The 18,295-nt window shown below is 39.0% G+C and overlaps 1 protein-coding gene across 3 annotated transcripts in view; it reads right to left on the minus strand.

The window, feature by feature from the left end:
• Positions 1-1,549: 1,549 nt before the first annotated feature.
• The window catches only part of rnf114 (ring finger protein 114), a 32,958-nt gene continuing 16,212 nt past the window's right edge, over positions 1,550-18,295 (minus strand). For all 3 annotated transcript variants that reach the window (XM_060836010.1, XM_060836008.1, XM_060836009.1), the window contains exons 5-7: positions 13,510-13,624; positions 4,280-4,387; positions 1,550-1,999 (exon numbers count right to left, since the gene is read on the minus strand). In XM_060836010.1, the coding sequence (XP_060691993.1) occupies positions 1,922-1,999; positions 4,280-4,387; positions 13,510-13,624 (301 nt within the window). In that variant the 3' untranslated portion in view covers positions 1,550-1,921. The remainder of the gene's footprint in view (positions 2,000-4,279; positions 4,388-13,509; positions 13,625-18,295) is intronic.

The raw sequence follows: 18,295 nt of genomic DNA on the forward strand, positions 1-18,295 counted from the left end.
GGGAAAAAAAAAGTTTTCAAGAGTTGTAGCAACAAGACAGAAGAGGCTATTGCATGAAGAGTAGGAGTGGGAAGGGAAGTTGCAAGGTGGGGCAAGAGGTAGCCTGTACAAGGCAATAACAGTTAAACAACCATTAACAAAAGGAATACTCAAATAACTAGTGTAGGAGTGACCTCAGTCTCTGAGGCAAGAAGACTCTAAGCTTTGGAAATTCAGCAGGAACAGCAGTTTAATCTAGCAGCAATTGATTACAGCAAGGAGAGGAACTCAAGACTGTCACACAGGACAATCAAGCTCACTCTGCAGGATACCTGCGCAACACTATCTTTATACTTTTTTACATCGATATTGCGCAAGTCTACAAGCTGTTACTATGCCATTGATTATATCATATCTATAAGTCAATGAACTAAGTGGTAGTTATATCAAGTCTATAAATCAATTGACGGTGTAGTTAATTACAAGTCTGTAAATTAATTATATCAAATTTATAATTCAATTAATTTGGCATTTTAAATATGTCATAATGCTGTGCATTACATATCTACTAATCGCATTCAAGCATGTGGTGCCCATTTGCTTATGTGATCACTTATTCATCCTCTTAACCTTTGCTCCTGAACAGTGTGGTCTGCTAGTGTTCTGCCCTGCTCACCCATATCAGTTGGCAAATAACCAACCATACTTCTGTTTTTTGGGTGGTGTGTCTTTAGCAATGCAGCAAGCCAATCACTCCAAACATTTCGTTCCATGGTCCTGACACCCAAAGCAACACACCAGATGCACCACTGCCTAGCCAGGAGCCCCAAAAGACCATCCCTTTCCCTGTCCTCCCTCTTCACCCCATTGTCTCCCCCATCACTGCTTCAATGAAGGACCTCGAGCCTACACCTGAGGCAATTCCCAGCAACCAAAGAGTACCCTTATTCCCCTACTACAACTAGATCCAAGAAAACTTTAAATCACTGAGGTAATTAATTCCTTGCATATTATTGTGGAATTTCTAGTTTAAGGCTTTATCAGAGCGATTCCACTTTGTTGTGGGGTGGTAAATGTCAAAAATCAGTGGATTCCTTTGGAATAAATATGCATTAGTGTGACTTCATTTATCAGTGTATAGAACTGTGCCAATTAGTTTGAACAAAACTTTTGTTAAATTACATCTATTGTCTTTCAGCAATGTAAATACTGTGATGTCTATGAAATTAATGCTCTCACTGTATGTTGTGGCTTTAAGTTGAATAGAAAATTGATAATTCAGGATATTGATGAGTTATTTTAATTCTGCTTCTGTACATGACCAAGTACCACATCCACAGAAATACAGAAGGTATTGCTATTTATTAAGAGATATTACGTAATGAGTTAAGGAATGAAAAAGCCCCCAAGTAACACTATGCAGTCCGAGAAAATTTCACACAGACCTTGAGAAAGAAAAATGTTGACCTTTGGTTAACAATGAAAAGATGAGAAAAATCACAATTTACCTGTAATCCAATTAATGTTTTATTAATCTTTCCAATAGTTTGAAATAACTAACAAGAAACAAGTTACATAACAAGGCAGTGTAGCTGGAATTTATTCAAAATGCAAATATATCTATTTTTAAACATGATTAAAGTGCTTTAACGATCCTCAGACTGAAGAGATCCTATGTTATAAAATGTATCATCCTCAATCTGACATTTAGTATATCTTAGAGTTACCCAACCCAATTGTATCCTAGAGTACCACACTGATGATAAATGGTAGACTTATGATACAAAGAGCTGAATTATTATTGCCATTACAAGTGTTTTAACTAAAGAATCAAAAAAGAGCATAGGATAGATTGGTCGACACACTAAACTGCTACATAGCAGTAACTAGAATGGAGTCCCTCATCTGATATTTGAGAGAAAAGCAGGAATAGGTACTTAATCTACAAATTCATTTTTCTGTCTTGCAGAGAAAGTTCAATGGCTTCCTGTACCATTTCATCCTCGTCAACACTGTAATCCTGAAAAATAAAGAGTAAATTTATATAGTGCTTGAAAAGCAACTTGATAATTGATATTGTAGTTACATGTAAAAAAAAATCATGCCCACTGTAGTGGAGCTGTAGCTTTAGAAATGTGCTCTAAAAAGGTTATATTCCTGTAAACCAGACCCAGCTTCCTGAGAACCAAGATGGCTTTGAAACCAACCAAAGAAATTCAAATTATGTTTTATGTAGTAGCATTAACATACTGCACAGAAACACTGACCAATATTTGATATCAAGCTACATTAGGAGATAACAGGGCAGATAACCAATCTTTGGTTAAAAGATGGAAGGCTTTAAGATGCTTCTTCAAAGTAGAGAAGAGATTTAGGGAGAATATTTTACTCCTTGGGGTCTGTAACTTCAGCTTCCACAGGTAAAGTGATTAAAACCAAGAATACTCAATTAAGATCTTAAGGTATAGACACAGAAATTTAAGGAGCGCACAAAATGTGGGGAATATTTGAGTTTGACAAAGAAGAGATCAGAAAACAAGGACAAGCCAAGCAGCATTGTTTATCCGGGAATCCATGTAAGTCAGTGAGCAAATAATGGAGATTTGGTGCATTTTGAGACACAGGCAGTAGGTTTCGGCTGATTCTCAAGTTTGCTAAGGGCAGTTTTTTTTTAAATAGAATTCCTACAGTGTGGATTTAGGCCCTTTGGCCCAACAAGTCCACACAGATCCTCCGAGGAACATCCCACCCAAAACCCATTAGTCTACATTTACCCCCGACTAATGCACCTAACCTACACATCCCTGAACGCTATGGGCAATTTAGCACGACCAATTCACCTAACCTGCACATCTTTGGATTGTGGGAAGAAACCCGAGCACCTGGAGAAAATCCATGCAGACATGGGGAGAATGTGCAAACTCCACACACACAGTTGCCCAGGGTCAAATTCGAACCCAGGCTTTTGGCGCTGTGAGGCAGCAGTTCACAATGCACTAAAATATAGAAACAGATAAAAAGTGGCAGGGGAGGAATAAGGCAAGTTTAGAGGTGTAAATGGGTAACCATAGTGATGGAGCAGATGTGGTCGGTAGCTCAAGGTCAGGTACACCAAAGCTGAAAACAGTCTGGTTTTACATCAGACAGTTATCAGACAGGAAAGGGATTAGAAATGGTTAGGGATTGTAAGAGACGAACAATAATGACTTTGATCTTTTTCATATTTAGTTGAAGAAAAGTTCAGTGCATTCAATATTGGATGTCAAACAAGTAGGCTGACAACAGAGAGAAGTCCGAATTAAGAAAATTAATAAAAGTTAATCTAGTCTTTTCCATGACCTCATGTCTTTCTCATGTGGGTCCCAGCCTGTAAATTACAGCATTAACTTTCCTACAACAGAAAGTTAACCATCAATGTCAGTGATATTAGCAGGAGTTTAAGTTTGGTCAGAAAACGAGAAAGTACCTTAACTTCATCAAATAGTGCCATGTGGTCTTTTACATCTGCCTTGGAGGTCAAACCTTGGTTTAAATGGAGCACTTCCCAAACATTCTCCCATCATGATCCCATATCAAGGCTTCACAATAGCCATAAGCTCTCAATAAGAGAGTTAAGTCAGAAGTACAAGAACAGCTGGGGCCAAGATGATCTGGAATTGGGGGTAGGATGGAAGATCAGTGTCATTATTCTTCAAGAATGTTTTAAAAATCAACCATTTCACAGGCTTTTTTGGAGCATAAATCTGGCTGAACACATGACTCCACACTCCCAGCTGGTAGCCCTAATTTAACATTTTATCTGAAGAACACTAGCTCTGTCATTGCAGCATTCATTATTTGCAGAAAAACATCAGCCTAGTTGAGGCACTCAGATTTATGGAGGCGGGAGTTAAATAAATGATCCTCCACCGACTTAATAAACCCAGTTTGGGTAAAAAAAAAGGTCTATTGTTAGGAAAACCCAGATTACTACCTCAGAGATTTGGTGAAACATTGTTGATAGACATGCGGCCCTTTTGATGGCTTGGGTTTCTAAAGAACAGCATTAGGTTTCTCAACAGCAGATACAGATGAGCAAAGACATACACAGTCATTTATTTTTCTACAAACTTTTGGTTGGAATTTATAGACTCTGCAGAATGAAAGGCTTCCTCTATGCGTTATTAGTGGTATTAGTACTGTTCAAACAGCTTTGAAAGAAACTTCTGCGAAGGGACAAGTCAGGGGGGTTACAGACTGAAAATCTTGCAGGTATGATTGTGTGTTTACACTAGAGTTTCCTGAAAATGAAAGTACGTACCACAAAAGTATCGTACGAAAACTTATGACGAATTTTCAAATGTTGTATCAAGTTTGCACTCTTGAAGTTTGGGTCACCCCATGGCATGGAGGAACAAATTGGACAAACCTGGTTTAAAAAAAACAAATGGAATGCAGAAATAATTGTAAAACACCAAAGCGTTATGAATTGCACAATACTGATTTGAACAGTATTCTAACAAAAGTAACTATTCCCATCGTCTTTTAAACTGTTTCAAAACACTCTTCAGTCTGAATAGATTGAAGATTGTTAGAATTTACAATCTACTCAAAATTGGAAAGAAAGTGAATAATGGAGATAAAATAATTTGCTAGAAAATTGGCTTAATGGACAAATGCTCTCGTTAGGAAATAGTAAAATATTCTAACTCTCACAAAGACTTTAAGAAAGAGATCTCAGTTCCAATCTCCTATCCCTTTCCTGTAGCCCTCCAACTATTTATAGCCAGACTTCTAAAAATAAAAATCATTCACGGGAATGGGTACCTCAGGCTGCAGGTAGAGTCAGTCATACAGCAAGGAAACAGATCCTTCAGTTGAACTGGTCCACATCAATCTTATTCCCAAACTAAACTGGTCCCACTTGCCGAATTTGTCCTTTATCCCTCCAAACCTTTCCTATTTACGTACTTAACCAAATGTCTTAAATGTTGGAGCTTACCTACATCTACCACTACTTCCACAATGCCACTTGATCCAGCGGCAGAGAAAGAACAGTAATACAGTCAGGCCAGTGAGTGACTTTTGGAAGGGGAATTGCAAGGGTGGTGTTCCCATATATCTGCTGCCTTTATCCAGGTACATTTTAATGGTTGTGGGTGGTTGGAATGTGCTATCTAATGAGCATGTGAATTTCTGAAGTGCGTCTTGTAGATGGTACACACTGCCACAACTGAGCAGTGGAGGGAATGGATGATAATAGATGGGACACTAATTAAGTAGGCTGCTTTATTCTGGATAGTGTCAAGCTTCTGGCGTATTTGTGGAACTGCACTCATCCAGGCAAGTGGGGAGTGTTTCATCATATTGCGCATTGCAGGTGGTAGACAGGATGGATAGAGTTTGGAAAGTTAGGTGGTAAGTTGGCTCCTACATGATTCCTAGCTTCTGACCTGTTCATGGCCACATTACTTATATCAAGTTCAGTTCAGTCCGATCTCTGGTACATCGTAACCTCCAGGATGTTGCTAGTGGAGAATTCAGAGATGGCAATGTCACTCAATGTCAAGGGATAAATAGACTCTTTCTCAATGGAGTTGGTCAATGTGTTGACTCTTAATTCTGGAAGACAATCTTAGCAGGATTTATATACTTAATGGTAAGGTCCGAGGGACTGTTGCTGAACAAAGAGACCTTGGAGTGCAGGTTCATAGCTCCTTGAAAGTGGAGACGCAGGTAGATAGGATAGTGAAAGAGGAGTTTGGTATGCTTTCCTTTATTGGTCAGAGTATTGAGTACAGGAGTGGGGAGGTCATGTTGTGGCTGTACAGGACATTGGTTAGGCCACTGTTGGAATATTGCGTGCAATTCTGGTCTCCTTCCTATCGGAAAGATGTTGTGAAACCTGAAAGGGTTCAGAAAAGATTTACAAGGATGTTACCAGGGTTGGAGGATCTGAGTTACAGGGAGAGGCTGAACAAGCTCGGGCTGTTTTTCCTGGAGCGTTGGAGGCTGAGGGGTGACCTTATAGAGGTTTACAAAATTATGAGGGGCATGGATAGAATAAATAGACAAAGTCTTTTCCCTGTGGTCGGGAAGTCCTGAACTACAGGGCATAGGTTTAGGGTGAGAGGGGAAAGATATAAAAGAGACCTAAGGGGCAACCTTTTCACACAGAGGGTGGTACGTGTATGGATGTGTACATGTATGATGCCAGCGGATGTGGTGGAGGCTGGTACAATTGCAAAATTTAAGAGGCATTTGGATGGATCTATGAATAGGAAGGGTTTGGAAGGATATGGGCTGGGTGCTTGCAGGTGGGACTAGATTGGGTTGGGATATCTAGTCGGCATGGACAGATTGGACCAAAGGGTCTGTTTCCATGCTGTACATCTCTATGACTCAAATTTCAGTTTAAAGAGAAACAAATCTTTATTTCTGGAGAGCCAGAGAGAGATTCTGGGTGACACCAAAGGAGTCTCATAGCCTTCTTGTGATGGCACCCCTCAATGAATCTCTGAACATTACATGCAAGCAGTCCACTTAATATCTTGCTATTATATTGTTAAAAACACGTATTTCTCAATCTTGCAATGACTAGTGATTGCTACCTTCCTGTGACAAATACCAAGTTGTTCATAAGGGCCTGTTACTGTATTATTCACAATCTTGTGTTAATGGGTAAGGTGGTTGATAATAGGATCCAGTATTGTTCTCATTGTTGGTCTTCGTATACCCTTGTTAATAGGGTAGTTACGTTAAAAGGAACAGGAGGCAGTTAATAAGATCTATAACTAGGGCTGACAGTCTTATCCAAGGAACAAATAGCATTGCCAACGGCTGAGGGTAAAATACACACCTATGGTTCCAGACAATTCCTACAGTTTGGAGATAAGCAGATACCTTCTGTGATTTCCAGAGAGCAGGCACACAGTCAAAATTATTGTAAGCCACAATGATAGAGATTTTTTAAACTGTTGAATTCAAATGCTCTAAAACATTATGATCAGCCATTATAATAGAATTTTTGCTGTTGAATTCCCAAAACTATGTCAAATGTCGCATGCTTATATGGTTCAATTGTTATTTACCATTTGTCAACTCAAACCTGGATGTTATCTAATTCTTACCGAGTTTGGATATGGGCTGCTTCTGGATCTAAAGAGATATATTATCAGAAGTTCTTTTGAAAGTCACCATTTTATTAAAATCATTCTTTGGAGGAATGTCACTGACAAAGTGAGCATTACTAATTACGATTGAGATGGTGGCGTCATATTCTTGAATCATTGCAGTTTCTGATGTAGGTACGACCAGTGAACTTACTTTGACAGTTTTCACTCTATTTGGGCAGTGCATTCCAGATACACTGCACACGGTAGTCAAAATGACTTTTCTGAGATAACCTTTGAGTTATTGTCTGCTATTTATCTTAAAAACAAAAATAAAAGTCTGCATTTCCTGGTTCTCCATTCTTTCTTCAATGGAGAGAGTCACTTTCTACTCTGTCCAGACAAATGATTGTGAGCACCTGTATCAAAATCTCCCTCAAACAGGGGACCCAACTTCATGCGATTGAAGTTCCTTATCCCTGGAACCATTCTGTAATAAATCCTTTCTGCAGACTTCTTAAATGCCTTCAAAATTTTTTTTCTTCCCCTCCACCCACCCCCCCCCCCCGCCCCACCTCCAAGAAATATTGTGTCCACAACTGGACTCATTGCACAGTTGAAGCAGCCACAGTATTATGCTCTGCATTAACTATGAGTCCTATTAACAATCCCATTCTCACTTGTCCAGCCAACGTCATAATTTGTATATACATATCCTCCCTACCTCTGTCCTTTATTTTACAATGCCTCTCGTCATTCCTTCTTTCAATACTATCACTTCACACATCACTGTATTCTGTTTCATCTGCTAAACGTCCACCCATTCCACTGGCCTACATGCTCTTGAAATTTATCACTATCCTCCTCAGATTTCAAAATACTTCCAAGTCTTGTTCCATTTGAAAATTTTCTAAATGCACCCTACCAAAATGCTAGATATTAAATTGATATCAGAGAACACTTCTAGTATCAAGGCTTGGGAAACTATACTGTATATCTTCCTGTTGTTTGAAAGATAATTGTTCACCATTATTTCACTTCCTTTCATTCAGTCAACATCATATCCCTGCTGCCAATGTCCCTACTCTTCCAGGGGCTTCCAGAGAGTTAAAGTGCAACATTACTGGTTTGCCTGCAAACAATATATTTATCACATTTACTATAATTTCATGGAAATCACTCAATATAAATTGTTTTAAATTCTATTGAATAATTGAGAGGATCTGAGAAATATGCACCATAATGAATCAAAAGATTTAGATTTAAACATTAATGCAAAAACTTAGTGAAGAAAAGATTGGGAAGAGGCGGTTTTAAAAGAGGCAGGTTTGTTGCCATTGTAAATATTCTGGAGTTATATAAACATCAAATTAACTGTGCAATATATAAACATCCTTTTCAATCTTAGTCTTTATTTAGATCAGATCACTTCAACATTGCAAATGGTGGCAGTATAGAAAGACAAATTCCAAGTGAAACATAAAGCCACAAACGAACACATGCAAAGTACATTGAATCAGGGATAGAAAATAGAAAATGACCATTTGGTTCATCATAACTCTGCTAACTCTTTCACATAGCTAATAGATTTGCAAAATTTTCCACTTTCCGTACTTCTCCAGTTACCTTTTGTATTCAATTGAATCTGCTTCCACCAGCCATTTAGCTACCTCATTCAAATAACAATGTTTTAAAAATATTTCCCTCATCATCTCACCTCTAGCTCTTTAACAAAGATACTAATTCTGCCTTTTACCAGAGTTTCTCAATTACACTGAAAAATTCGTGATCTGAAACACCTGTCAGATCACTCCTTTTTAAAAAAAACTTTGCTGCTCTAATGTTTATTGTTTAGTCAACTATATGGAACCCCTGGAACCATTCCAATTCTGCAGTCTAACAGCTTGACATCCTTCTTGAAATTAAACACAGCACCCAAAATTTTCCAGTACTTCAAGCTGTGTTATAAATGGTTTTCAAAAAGTTTAGCACAACTTCCTTGCTTTGTGAACTCATCAACCTAATATCCCACAGCCCTTTCAAAGGAATTCAAATTATATTCCTCAGGTTCTGTTTCTGCACCTCCTTTAAAACTGTCTCATTCAGATTAGGTTGTCTCTCACTGTATAAAACTGAAACCTTTCACATGTCCTAATTTCTGTTTGTACTGTATCTGCTCACTTTGTTAGACTGTCTTACGTACAACTCTATTTCCAAGTTCATGTAAACTTTAAATACAGACCCAAATTCAAATTGTTGATATCATAAACAGTTGCTGCAAATCAAGGATTCTTGAGTGACACTTGACACTGTCTGAAAAAATAATTGCTCATCACTACTGTTTGCTTTCTATTCTTTGGCCAATGTCCTTTCAATCCTTCAATTTGGTTAGTCTATTATGTGATACCCTGTCAAACACTTTCCAAGATAGCAACTCACTCCAATAATTGAATTCCAATGAATTCAATAATTCAACCATGTTGTGCTGGTTAAAAAAAACACTGGTTTACTATCGCACATATCTTTTCGTTAGTGATATTTCAGTTTGTCTGGGACCCCGTTTTCTGTTAAAAATTAATAGGATGCAGACATCACTGACTGACTGCGCCAGCGTTTTTGCCCATCCTCCTTTTCTTGATGAATGGTGACCTGCTGGCTTGAAACTGACACAATCCATTTGATGTGAGTGGACCCACAGTACTGTTCAAAGGGAGTCCCATCCACTGACAGTGAAGGAATCACAACATAGTTCCAAGACAAAGTAAAGCAGTGAGTGGTTTGGGAAGAGGGGAATCTTGCAAGTGGTAGAGTTTCTATGTATCTGTTGCCGTTGTCCCACATGGAAGTGGTTAAGGGTTTGGAAATTAACGTCTGAATGGAAATTTTTCAGAAGTTCTGCAGTGTATCTTGTAGATGGTATGCATTGCTGCTACCGTGCACCAGTACTGAAGGGAGTGAATGTTTGTAGATCTGGTGCCCTTGTCAGCTTCTGTTCTGGGCCCTCTTCTCATCAAGTTGAAAGTTATTTTTGGTTTTGATGAATGCCAGTTGAATGACCAATTTGCAGTACATAGTACTGCCAACAGCGTGGGCTCAATTCCCACACTGGCCAAGGTTACCTTGAAGGATTCGCTCAACCTCTTCCCTCACCTGAAGCATGGTGACCAGCAAGTTAAACCACCACCAGTCATTTCTCTCTATAGTACGGTGTTCAGTTCTGGAATCCACATTATAGGAAGGATATGATTGCACTGGAGTAGGTACAGAAGAGATTTATCAGGTTCTTGTCTGGGCTAGAGAATTTTAGATATGAAGATAGACAGGATAGAAGGCGGTTTTTCTTGGAGCAGAGGATTCTGAGGGGGTTGTGATCGAGATGTATAACATTAGGAAAGACATAGACAAAAAATAACTTTTCCCTTTGATGGAGGGATCAATGACTAGAATGCATAGATTTAAGGAAAGAAGCACAAGGTTTAGAGGGGATATCAGAATTTCTTTTTCTCCCAGAGGGCGGTTGGAATCTGGAACTCATTGTCTGAAGGCCTGGTAAGAGGCAGAAATCTTCATAACATTTAAGAAATATTTAGATGTACATGTGTGATGCCAAGACAAACAAGGCTATGGACTAAGTACTGGAAAATGAGATTAGGTTGTTTTTGGCTAGTGCAGACTCAATAGGCTGAAGGGCCTTTTCCAGTGTATAGACCTCTAAGAGTCAAATCTTGCTTTTCCCTCTAAGATGCTGACAGATCTGTTGAGTTTCTCTATTGCACTGTTCTTTATTTCAGATCTCAAGCACCTGAAATATATTATTTTCACAGGTGTTTACATACCAATAAGTGTGTGTTGATGCAATTAGCTCATTCCAGGATCTCAGAGTTGGTGACCCAGTCCTACCAATAGATTATGAAGACACTTCTGTAACAGTAAAGCTAGAAACTGTTCACACTTTCTCTTGCCTAACTGTAGGGGAGGGTGTCAAGTTCACTCTCAGTTTAGTGATCTCAAGTCAGGTTGCTGTTGTTTCACGCTCTTACCCAACTTGGGTATAATATATGTAGCTTTTGTGGTGTGACCTTTATTTTTAGCATGAAGTGAGATTGCTAGCAATTGCGAAGTTTAACTGTGTGAACTGTTATGGCTACGATGGAGAAATGGGCTCAAAATCAAGCTCAACCATTATTGTAAGTATAAAATAAAGAGCTGCAGATGATGAAAATCTGAAACAAAGTGCTGGAGAAACTCAGCAGGTCTGAAACAGAAAGCAGAGTAAATGTTTCAAGTCCTCTATGCCCTTTTCAGAACTGTATAAGTATGTTGATTCAACCATCAAAATGGTCAAATAATTCCCTTTGCAGCAGATTCCAGAATAAGGAAAACTTTCACCAGACTTCTTCAAATGACCTCAAAATAATCAGCTCATTACAAATCAATTTTTTCCTTAAAACAAGTGACAAACGCTGGTTAATATCCAATCTATAATCTGGAATTAGAACAATATTCACTTAATCTCGACCCAAGAAACACTCATAGCACAAAAAGTCAGTCTCTATAATGGGGGAATTATTCTTTTTAAAAACGAAGCAAAAGAAAAATGTGCATAAAGCAAAAGCAAAGTACTGAATGTGGTGACTTCTCATGCATCCACTGGGTTTCTGGTTGACAAAAAAAAACTACTGACAGCTGAAGACCAATGGTCGATCTTAGTTCAGACCGAATACAAGCTCAAGCAGAGTCTTTAGACAGTAGCTACCATTCTACTCCCCAAAGTTTTTAACAATATTCAGAAAAAACTAATACTAGTAAACTTTCAGATTGCTAAGCACTTACTGAAGTGGTGGTGGTTGGAGGGGGCAGTTACTTGCAAATCCCCTAGTTTCTTTCTACTCGTCACTTACTCTGTCTTAAAGACCCAAGTCCAGAAAGGATTTCTAGACAATCATAAGAATCAAGATTCCCAGAGTCACATCAAACGGTTTTCCAACAAATAAGGGCCATTAACTCAATCTTTCACCATGCTAAATGCTGACTTGCCTTTTTCTACAATCAACTAACTTTCCAAACAGCAGGTACAACTCTAGATCATATTAAAACTGCCAACTTCATTTTCAAGAAAACACACAGTAAACCATTTCTAATCCAGAAAATGTCCAAATAATTCTATTTCTTCCAATGTTTTACATAATCAATAAAAGAAAACATCCTCAAAATAAGTTATTAATAACTTCCAGTGCCACATTGTCAATGCTGATAGGTAGCGGCAGCAATATCCTGGACCATAATATTGATCTTCCTAATGCTGATGATGAAGCCAAAATTTTCACTGTCATGACAGAGTATATGCACCATTTACTGCTTCAGTACAGTATAAGTTCTTCAGTATAGAATAATAGTGCAGTGTCATCAGCACAGAACAGCTCCAACAGAGTAACTCTTACATCTTAGGTAAACAATATTTGAGCAGCTTTCTGGGATGCAAATAGTCAGTCTCTACACATGGCCTGAAGGACTATGATAGTAGCATAGAAAAGAATATGTAGAGTTCAATAGTGCCAGAACACAATTACATTTGACTGTACTGTGGATTTCAAAAGGATTCGATGTTGACCCATCATATTGTCACAGAATAGAAGACTGCACTGAACAGTTTCAGTGAGCAACTTCAATAGGGAATCAATTTTCTTTAGCAGTTTAAATAAATTGCTTTTGCTCACATGATTGAAGACCTTGATGAGATTGACAAAGTCTCCTTTGTCAACAGTCTGAGATGATGATTTTAAGAGCAGATTTGGATTAAATGCATTCTGGGGATGCAGGATAAATCATCCAGGCAAAATTTGCTATCCAACAAGGCCAATAAATAAATAAATAATCTTTCACAGGGAGATGCCTCAATAGTTGTTGCAGTTGTTGTGGTCTTCTTTGTTCTTGCTAAAGGTCACAAGCAGGAATACCTTGTCCCTATCCTTTCCTCCAGCAGAGAAAAGAGAAATTTGCATAGAACTTAATATCACGTTCTGGCATCTTGAAGGGTAGATACATTGCCAGGAATAGTACCACACACAAAATCAGGATGTTCCCACATCTGATCTTTGGCTTGTGCAGTGTAAACTGATCTGAGCTGGGCAAGTAGTAGACACATGACAGTTAGGCTTAGACGTTCTGTTGCTAAAGTGTGTGAAAGCAAATAAAGCTAGGATTACCCTATCTTTATAATTCATTTAGTGTCATCCAGTGAGACTGTAGGATTGATTAGTTGCACTACCTCCACAATAATTCTGTCAATGCTCCAATTTCAGCATTTTAACAAATGGCTGTAATGGATGGTCATATTCTGGAATAATTTGATATTTTTAGAATAAGGGATTGCTGATATTATTAAAATAATTAGATTAATCTATCTTACATTATATATAGCAGTTTTAAAAAGTCTTACCATTCTTCCATATTCTCCTGTGTGGTTTGTACTGCAATGCTCAATCAAGCTATCTTGGTCCAAATTTTTAGCATTGCAGAATGGACAGGTAAAAGTAAAGCGATTCGGGACATTGCTAAAAAATGAGAGGTACAATCCAACATTTATTTAGGTAAGTAAAAGGCACATTAAATTACTGATAAAACATTTTAGCATGTCCAGTACTGGCATGCTATATTATAATTGTTCAGTCACTATTTTAATTGGATACAAACAAACAAGCTAAGATGGCTGCTACAAATCATATGGCATTTGGACTATAGACAACATTAAGTCTGCTGTTAATATCTAAATAAATACAGACATTGGTAAGGGAAGTACATAGCCACCTTTGGAATCCACAATTCTCTTTAAGAATGGGCCACCACAGATGAACTGTGGACATTCTAGATTGCCCACCACCATGCTATCCCACAATCATGTAGTTAAAACTGGTTCAAAGGATTGCATTGTTTTAAACTACATCAGGACTCAACCAATCCATCTGAGCCAGAGTCTGAAACCAATAGCAATTCATCAAGCAGTTAATTGGTTTAATCAGTCCAATTTTAACATTCACCTAAGAATCGACCTTCTAGTTATTCAAATATCAAAGCTCAATGTGTGAGCCCTTCACTTTACAAAATACTCACTTTAATTTTGAAAAGTGAATCCATGGAAGAAAGCTGCTGGCCGCAGAAATGTTGGTCTTTGCCTTGGACTAGGAAGTCCCTGAACACAATCGATCTCTTGAAACCAGGCGTACCCCTCATTGCGTGAGAGATGGTCTTGAAACCAGAAACCCTGCTACATTTCCTTGAGAATCCATCATTCCCTATGTTTTCCAAAGCAGCATACTTGTTTGAAGTGGGGATAGCCACAGAAGACTCCTGCACTACCTGCCTACCTCTCTTACCTTTCCTAGAGTTAACGCATCTATGTGACTATATCTGCAATTTTTCTCCCTTACTAGAACTACCATCCATCACACCCCCTTGCTCTAAGTGTCACTCCAAACAATCCATTCAATCTGATAGGATTTGCAACCAATGACATTTATTGAAGATACAATCCTCAGTGACACATAAACTCTCCCTAAACCCTCACAAACGACAAGAAGTACATATCATTCTACTAAAGGCCACTTTTGCTTCCTTCCAATCTCTTGAGAGTAGTAATATCTGGATTACTCCCGGTGCTGCAAGCTGAGATTAGAAATAAGAGTGTAGAGCAGACGAATACATGGCTGAAGAGCTGGTGAATGGGAGAAGGATTCACATTTTTGTATCATTGGAATCTCTTCTGGGATAGAAGTGTACTTTGCAAGAAGGATTATTTGCACCTGAAATGGAAGGGGACTAATATAATGGCAGGGAGATTTGCAAGAGCTGCTCGGGAGGATTTAAACTAGTAAGGTGGGGCGGTTTGGGATCCAGGGAGATACTGAGGAAAGAGATCAATCTGATACTGGTACAGGTTTGAAAAGAAGTGAGTCAAACAGTAGGAACAAAACAGAGAACAAGGTAGGACTGATAATTAAACTGCATTTACTTCAATGCAAGGGGCCTAATAGCGAAGGCAGATGAACTCAGGGCATGATTAGGAACATGCACCTGGGATATCAGAGCAGTTACAGAAACTTGGCTCAGGGATGGACAGAATTGGCAGCTAAATGTTCCAGGATACAAATGCTATAGGAAGGTCAGAAAGGGAGGCAAGAGAGGAGGAGGAGTGATGTTTTTGATAACGGATAGCATTACAGCTGTGCCGGGAGAGGATATTCCCGGAAATACATCTATGGAAGTTATTTGGATGCAATTGAGAAATAAGAAAGGGCTGATTACAAGGAGATTTCAGTTATCTATAAGAATAATAGGGTGGTTATGATAGGGGGATTTTAACTTTCCAAACATAGACTGGGACTGCCATGTGTTAAGGGTTTAGATGGAGGGGAATTTGTTACGCATGTACAAGAAAAGTTTCTGATTCAGTATGTGGACATACCTACTACAGAAGGTGTAAAACTTGACTTACTCTTGGGAAGTAAGGCAGGGCAGGTGACTGAGGTGTCAGTGGGGAGCACTTTGAGGCCAGTGACCATAATTCTACAGGTTTTAAAATAGTGATGGAAAAAGATAGACCAGATCTAAAAAAGTTGAAGTTCTAAATTGGAGAAAGGCCACTTTTGATGATATTAGGCAAGAACTTTCAAATGCTGATTGGGGGCTAGATGTTTGCAGGTAAAGGGATGCCTTCGTTTGGAAAATGGGAAGCCTTCAGAAATGAGATAATAAGAGTGCAGAGACAGTATATTCCTGTTAGGGTGAAAGGAAAGGCTGGTAGGTATAGAGAATGCTGGATGACGAAATAAATTGAGGGTTTGGTTAAGAAAAAGAAGGATGCGCATGTCAGCTAACGACAGGATGGATCATGTGAATCCTTAAAAGAGTATAAAGGCAGTAGGAGTATACTTAAGAGGTAAATCAGGAGTGCAAAATGGGGACATGAGATAGCTTTGGCAAATAGAGTTAAGGAGAATCCAAAGGGTTTTTACAAATACAATTAGGACAAAAGGGTAACTAGGGAAAGAATAGGGCCCCTCAAAAGATCAGCAAGGTAGCCTTTGTGTGGAGCCACAGGAGATGGGGGAAGATACTAAACATGTAGTGTGCATCAGTGTTTACCATGGAAAAGGACATGGAAGATATAGAATGTAGGGAAATAGATGGTAACATTTTGAAACATGTCCATATTACAGAGGAGGAAGTGCTGGACGTTTTGAAATGCATAAAAGTGGATAAATCCCCAAGACCTAATCAGGTGTACCCTTGAACTCTGAGAAGCTAAGGAAGTGATTGCTGGGCCCCTTGCTCACAGTCCAAAGATGTGCGGGTCAGGTGAATTGGCCATGCTAAAATGTCCGTAGTGTCAGGTAAGGGGTAAATGTAGGGGTATGGGTGGGTTGCGCTTCGGCGGGTCAGTGTGGACTTGTTGGGCCGAAGGGCCTGTTTCCACACTGTAAGTAAGCTAATCTAATCAATAGTCACGGGTGAGGTGCCAGAAAACTAGAGGTTGGCTAACGTGGTGCCACCATTTATAAAAGATGGTAAGGAGAAGCCAGGGAACTATAGACCAGTAAGCTTTACGTTGGTGGTGGGCAAGTTGTTGGAGGGAATCCAGAGGGACAGGATGTACAAGTAGTTGAAAAGGCAAGGAAAGATTATGGATAGTCAACATGGTGTCATGTGAGGGAAATCACGTTTCTGAAACTTGATTGAGTTTTTTGAAGTAGTAACAAAGAGGATTAATGAAGGCAGAGCGGTCGATGTGATCTATATCGACCTCAGTAAGACTATCGACAAGGCAAAGCAAATCTTAGCAGGACTAATCCACTAAATGGTAAGGTCCTAGGGAGCATTGCTGATCAGTGACCTTGGAGTGCAGGTTCACAGCTCCTTGAAAGTAGAGTCACAGGTAGATAGGATAGTGAAGGTGGCATTTGTTGTGCTTTCCTTTATTGGGTACAGGAATTAGGAGGTCATGTCGTGGTTGTACAAGACATTGGTTAGGCCACTTTTGGAATATTGCGTGCAATTTGGTCTCTTTCCTATTGGAAAGATGTTGTGAAACTTGAAAGGATTAAGAAAAGATCTACAAGGATGTTGCCAGGATTGGAGAATTTGAGCTGTAGGGAGAGGTTGAATAAGCTGGAGCTGTTTTCCCTGGAGCATTGGAGGCTGAGGGGTGACCTTATAGAGGTTTACAAAGTCATGAGGGGCATGGATAGAATAAATGGACAAGGTCTATTCCCTGGCAGGGGTGAATCCAGAACTAGAGGGCATAGGATTAGGGTGAGAGGGGAAAGATATAAAAGAGACCTAAGAGGCACTTTTTCATGCAGAGGGTGGTTCATGTGTGGAATGGGCTGCCAGAGGAAGTGGAGGAGGCTAGTACAATTGCAACATTTAAAAGGCATCTGGATGGGTATATGAATAGGAAGAATTTGGAAGGATATGGGCTGGGCGCTGGCAGGTGAGACTAGATTGGGCGGGGATATCTGGTCAGCATGGATCAGTTGGACTGAAGGATCTGTTTCCGTGCTGTACATCTCTATGACTCTGACTCTAAAATGCAGGCCTGTAATTTGGGAGGCTGGTAATCATAAAGCCAGAGACTGAATTAAATATGAAAATGCACCATCTTCATTTCAGTTTAATCTGTGTGTCTGTGCACATGCATGAGACCAAGTATGTGACAAGCATCAAGTTGGCTAAGCAAGTGAGATAAATAACCTTTACTGCTTATAAAACCTGCTGAATTATTCAATTGGAATACACACTCCAAGGGAAGAAGAGATACATTCACATTTACACAAAAGATGCTGATTACAGGCATTAAAGGGAAGCCTAACATTTTTGTCTGTGATTACTTCCTAAAAAAAAAATCAGTGAAAGAAGAGTAAATGTTTAATTTAAGATCAAATAATTCTGGATAGATGATGTGCAGCAGGTATAGCACTGTCAATGTAGCGTTACACTTTAATAAATTTGTTAGAATGCCAAAATCATTCCTTATTCAGTGTTGGCACACTAATTATGGAGGCAATGTAACTATTCAACATTTACTCACAGTCTCATTATTACTCTTGGAGTTGGCTGTATTTGAGCTCTTCCAACCTTCCAAACTAGTCTTGTTGAACTTGTTTCCACTTATATCAGGGAATGAAGTATATTATAACACAAGTTATAGAGTTAAAGAGTAATATCAC

This window comes from Hemiscyllium ocellatum, chromosome 15 (assembly GCF_020745735.1).
Source record: "Hemiscyllium ocellatum isolate sHemOce1 chromosome 15, sHemOce1.pat.X.cur, whole genome shotgun sequence".
In the NCBI taxonomy this organism is placed as follows: domain Eukaryota; kingdom Metazoa; phylum Chordata; class Chondrichthyes; order Orectolobiformes; family Hemiscylliidae; genus Hemiscyllium; species Hemiscyllium ocellatum.